The sequence below is a fragment of the Marmota marmota genome, unplaced genomic scaffold (genome assembly GCF_001458135.2).
Source record: "Marmota marmota marmota unplaced genomic scaffold, marMar, whole genome shotgun sequence".
Taxonomy (NCBI): Eukaryota; Metazoa; Chordata; class Mammalia; order Rodentia; family Sciuridae; genus Marmota; species Marmota marmota.
The window spans coordinates 29,636,551-29,642,550 of record NW_026000229.1 but is presented as its reverse complement, the minus strand read 5'-3'; the positions used below and the strand labels follow the sequence as shown (position 1 = coordinate 29,642,550).

General features: G+C 35.4%; 1 protein-coding gene across 1 annotated transcript in view; it reads right to left on the bottom strand.

Annotated features, from left to right (window-relative positions):
- Positions 1–6,000, bottom strand: part of Atp8b4 (ATPase phospholipid transporting 8B4 (putative)) — a 242,420-nt gene that overhangs the window by 94,518 nt on the left and 141,902 nt on the right. Inside the window, exon 11 of the mRNA XM_048793164.1 lies at positions 1,837–1,925. Within this exon, the coding sequence (XP_048649121.1) occupies positions 1,837–1,925 (89 nt within the window). The remainder of the gene's footprint in view (positions 1–1,836; positions 1,926–6,000) is intronic.

Genomic DNA, 6,000 nt, shown 5'->3' with positions numbered 1-6,000 from the left:
AAAAAAAAAAAAAAAAAAAAAAAAAAAAAAAACTGCTTCCAATGCTCATCAAGTCTACTTCACGTCTGGCTGCACAATCCTTAAGATCACCAAGAAGTACAAGAATTAATTAAAATACTTCATGACATGTTCACTTTCCACTTGAGATTAAATGAACGCGGGAAGCAACCTGAAATATTTTAACAGACTCTTATTTGGTTATTGGTATCAAGATTGGAAAAACAAGGTCAATCTGTGGTGAGACCAAAATTTCAGTCATGGAATGGAAGGACATAAGCTCAGTGAATGTGGTAAAATCTGAGTAGAAAAAGGTGTTTGGAGGACTTTGTCCTAAGTGTCACCCTATGTTGGAACTGAGACCAGGCACTGTTGAGGGGAGGGTAGTGCTGGAGATTAGGAATGCATTCTCTTCTATTTCCTTTTTCCTCCAAGAAATAATAATCATCATAAATTCTAGAGATGTTTTCTTCTTTATTCTCTCATGAATAAAATAAAGGCATAAGAAGAAAAGTTGTGGAAAACCTTATTTAGGGCAGAATTGTGAATCCCCCATATCCTACAATCTGGTACCTATATCACACTATCCTCTTTTCTGTTAATGATTGAAAATAATTTCAAAAATTTCAAGGGGAAAGAATTCACAGCAGATAGAAAACTATGGCCAAGTTTACGTGTCTCTGTGAAGGAGGTCAACTGGGACTTGGGGCTTAGAGACTTCATAAGTAGAACCCGCTGCCTAATTTTTAGGGCCTAGTGTCAGATGAAAATGTAGGCCCAAATTATTAAGAATTTCTAAAGGGCAACAGTTGATCAGTAAAACAAGGCCTTTCTGAGTCGGGGCCATTTGTAGCTACACAGGTCACACGCCTGTGAAGCTGGCCTTGTCCATAACTATGCAGAGAGGGTTTAAGCAAGGGTAAGACAGCATAAGCACAGAAAATGCACCAGACTACCTTTAAATTATGTTTTGTTTTTCTTATTTTATTTTATTTTAGTGGTTATATATGATAGTAGAATCCATTTTAATAAAATTATATGCATAAGATATATCTTATTCTAATTAGGACTCTATTCTTGTGAGGGGGGCATAATGATAAGGTTCATTAGGTAATTTTATATGTGTACATTGGAAAATTATGTTAGATTCATTTTACTGTCTTTCCTACTCCTATCCACGCTCTCTTCCTTTTGTTCCCCTTTTTCTAATCTACTGAATTTCTCTTCTTCCCCTCCTCCTGGCCCTTTATTGTGGTTAAGCTTCCACATATCAGCAAAAACATTTGACGTTTGGTTTTCTGGGACTGGCTTATTCACTTAGCATGATATCCTCCAGATCCATCCATTTACTGGTAAATGTCCGAAGGTCACTTGTCTTTATGGCTGAGTAATATCCCATTGTGTATATATGCCACAATTTTTTTTATCCATTCATTTGTTGATGAGCATTTAGGTTGGCTCCATAGCTATTGTGAATTGTGCAACTATAAACATTGATGTGACTGTATCCCTGTAGTATGTTTATTTTAAATCCTTTGGATATAACCAAGAAATGGAATAACTGGATTTTGTTTTTCAAACATAAATCTTTGCAATATGGAGAACTGAAAAACTGTGAAGGCCACTATAAACACTAACCTACCTTTCCTGATAAATTCTATCATTTGTTGAGAAATTATTATAAACTAGAAAATAGAAGGCAGTATAACTGGGCTTCAAATCATAGTGTCCAAACACAACTCCACATGAGAAATTCTGAAAGAATTTCCCCCAAATATAAGAAATATACTAAGGTAATAATGACTAATGACATTGCCTAATTTTGTTATAGTTACTTACCCACAGTACTAGAATATTCATCAATCTATCAATGCTTGTTCTTTTAAACTTTGTTTTACCACTGTTCTGCATTAGTTTAGTGTCAGGACCTGTAAATAAAAGAAGAGCCAACTTTGAAACAATTAGATGTAATAGTAGTAATTATTACTCATATCAATGTCTCTAAAAGGGAAAAATATATTTTTCAAAAATAATTTAACTTTCATTAAGAGCAAGGGCCATTAAGTTGTATATGATTCTTAACTAGTGGCTTAACAATTGTCCTGGAAACTACAAGAGAATCAATCTCTATAGAATATGTCCAGGTTAGAATTTGTTGCTACATAAGTCTTAAGAAATGCTTTTTTAAAAAAATAATGAATGAATGTGCTTGTAGTTTGAAGTATTCAATGACAACAAAATCAACAAAAGGAATTATTTGGAAATACTGAAAAGAACTATAGTAGCCAAAACAAATTAGAATACTGAGGTCAAAAATTAAAAGATGAGAAATCAAATTCCAGATGTTTCCCAAAAAGGCTTGAGGTACCCTTAATGAAGAATCTTAAAAAAACTATAAAACATGTATCAGCAAGTAAGTTAAACCTTTTCTATGATTGATAGCTGTTTATATAATGTGTGCTTTTCTAAGAGCATGATTTGACTTAAATCTTGTATTTCCTCAAGATTCAATATGACATATTTCTTAAGATCATTTTTTCAAGGAAATCTGAGACTAATGTTAGCTGCTTTAGAGGTGGGTTATTAGATAATTAAATAATAACATGTTGCTAAGGAAATTTCTTATTCACAGAGAAAATGCTAAATAGAAACAATTATTTTAATTATAACTGACTTCTGTAGTGTTCTTTTTCCACATTGTGTTCCCATTACTATTGATCCATGCAGCCATTTAATATAGGAGGAAGGGGAAAATTAAAGAAATAAAAGAAGGGGGGCACACATGAAATTATATACCATTCTAGAAGTCATGAAACGGTGGGAACATCCTTCGAACACTTCCTTTTCCTCAAAAAACAAACAAAGATTGGGGTCTCAGAACAATTCATTGTCTTGAGTTGGAAAATGCACCCCAGGGTCCTGTTCCTAGCCACTGGTGTATAAAAGAGACCACCCACATTTTCTCAGAGTTGTTTATTAAAGTCATATGGACATTGAGGGTGAGAAATATTTATTTGGTAGTAAAGATCACAAAGACCAAATAAAGTTTGTGATTGCTAACAACTGAAATATTGACAGACCAGTTGATGTTAAAAATTTATATTTCTTCAGCACACAAACATACACAGAGTAATGAAGAATCTACTTTATAGGCTGATAAGTACTTTTTAAAATATATCCACAAATGTTTACATACACAAATCTTCTTCATAATCAAAGACCTTGAAAGAGTCTTCTAGAGTTGGCTGCTCCTGTTTCCTGATCCTCCACTCATTATTCAACCTAGTTTTGGGGCTAATAACTACACCATATCATCAATAGCCTATAGTGGCTATCATCAATAGGCACCATAGGTTATGATGATTGTTTTGATACTGATATCATAGGTTCTAATATTGTTGACTATCTATCCTTGTATAACATACTCTTCCCTCAACTTCTGTGTTTAAATGTTCTCCTACTCTTACTCCTACTTCCTTGATAACTCCTTCCCTGTCTTCCATAATGTTCACACCCCTCTACCCAGTTGTTAAACACTGAGATTCTTAAGACTCAAGCATAAATCATCTCTTTATACTCAATCCACCTTCCCTAGGCAATCTTACCTATGACCATAATCAATCTGTAATACCATCTTCAAACCACTATATCTCTAGCTCATACTGCTCTTTGAACTCTAAGTCATATATTTAAATCCATATATTTTATTGCCCACATGAAATCTCCACCTGGATCTTCCTAAGGCCCCTCGAAGGACCTTTGTCAGCCTAGCTTGGAATCTTCAGAGTTCCTTACCTCAGTGAATGACACCACTATCCATCCAATTGTGAAGGTTAGGAGATACCTAAGAGTCAGAGTTGATTACTCTCTCATCCTCACTGTTAAACCTGTTCATCGAAGCTTGTCATCTCAACTTTCTAAAAGGCTTCTGATTTCTCTATCTCCATATCCCCATTCCAATCCAAAATACCATCATCTCTCAACTTTTAAAATCCTAGTAACTTTGTGTTCCTGCATCACTCTGTCCTGAACTCGATCAATATTTTTCCTTCTCAACATGTACTCTTTCCAGAACCTGCTGAATATTAACAGAGATTACAAACACTGTAGGAAAGAATGAATCTTTCAAATTTAACACATACACACCCCACCTGTTAGAAACTTGCAATGGCTTCCTCAAGCTCTTGGGATAAACTCCAAAATTCTGGATATTAACCACAAGGTCCTGCATGGTCCAGATCCTCTCCAGTCACATGTCTACCTCTATTCTTGGTGCTGTGTCCCACAGGCCTAAATTTTTTGACCTCACTCTGCCACAGAGCTTTGGTCTACAAATTGCCTTCTCATTAGCTAGTTCTTTCCCTTTTCTACATTCTTTGCCTCTTTCTCCTTCCTAACCCTTTCTCATTCTTCAAATTGCAGCTCACATTTCTTTAGGAAAACCTTCCCTAAAGTTCAGGTCCAATCAGTTTCCTCCATTATACACTCTTGTGATTCCATGTTTTGTTACTGTTGTTGTTGTTTTGGAACACTTATCTCAATTTGAGATTATGCATTCATTACTGTAAGTATTTGAGATGAATGTCTTTCTTTCTCTTACAAGGCTGAAAAGCACATGAATAAAGGAACTGCCTTTGTTTTACCAGATTTTGAATCCCCTATGAGCATGCAGAATAATGCCTCATGTGTAGTAGGTATTCAATAAGTAAAATTTTAGTGAATTAATTAATTGAATACTTGCTGTTCTAGGCAATAATCACATGTGCTTTCATTCGATTATATCAGCTGATACTTACAATAAACCAACACAATAGGTTATCCTTCATTTGTTAATAATGAGAATGAAGTTTAAAGAATTTACCTTACTTGAGATTTCTCATCTAATAAGTGACAGAACCAGAATTTAAACCTCCATATATCTAACTCTGAAGTTCTCATTTTTTAACTACTATTTTTAAAACCATATGAGATCATCAACCAATGTACATTTAAGACTGTCTCATTCAGGGTCCTAACAGGAAATATATATCATATTGAACAAGGATAATGACAGTGGAGTTTATTTAAAAAGAAACACTTTACAAAAGTAGGGGTGGGTATAAGGAAAGCAGAAGGTTAGTACAGTAACCAAGGGCTTCAGAGCAACCCAGCTATTTCTTCACCTCAGCCAGAGGGATGTCCAAAGGAGTATTACTGGGCCCTCAGGTGAGAGATGTGTGGGGTTTACAGCCTTTAAGGGATGAGTAACCTTATATTGAGGACCAGTCTGAAGTGACCACACAGGGATATATTCTGAAGGAATTAATACCTTGGCCTTAATCATCTTTGTCCCTTTGATCTTTTTCCCAAGACAGAGTCCAAAAGAAGCCAAAATTTAAGGAAAACTATCAGTGCCAACCAGACAAGTCAGCCTTCAAGGCAAAAAGAAGATTGGAAAAGGGTCAGAGCAGACCTGAACAGGCAAATGAAAGAGATCCAGCACTAAAATCTTACCTGCAACCAAGATGGTGCCTGATCCTGTAGACTCCTTAAATGGATTAGACTCCTGCTCTCAGAAATAACACCTGCTCCTCTTTTGAGCAGAAACAAAAGTCATTACCAGGGAAGTATGGCCCAGATGTTAGTGTATATTAGACTTCTGTAAATCATAGGTTTGCAAAGCAAGCCATATCTGTCAATTATATTCCCTGCACAATTCTTAACGGTAGATATAACTAGAGTAACAGTTCAAAAAGAAAAGTTAACCATTCAGTTAGGATTCACTTTCATAAGACCTACATAGTCACCTACAATTAGTTCCTCAACCAAACATCTCAAGACTTCGGGAACCTGACTCAGTTCAACTCTGACATGGACCAAACCAATGGTTCATTCCTTAGTTTGCCTTTATTCTGGTTCAAGTTTTATACTAACTTTTGTGCACAAACTAAAGTCAATAAACATATTCTTTGCTTTGCAAATGTCCACCTGATGGCTGTCCCCTGCAAGTAAACCTCTAGGACA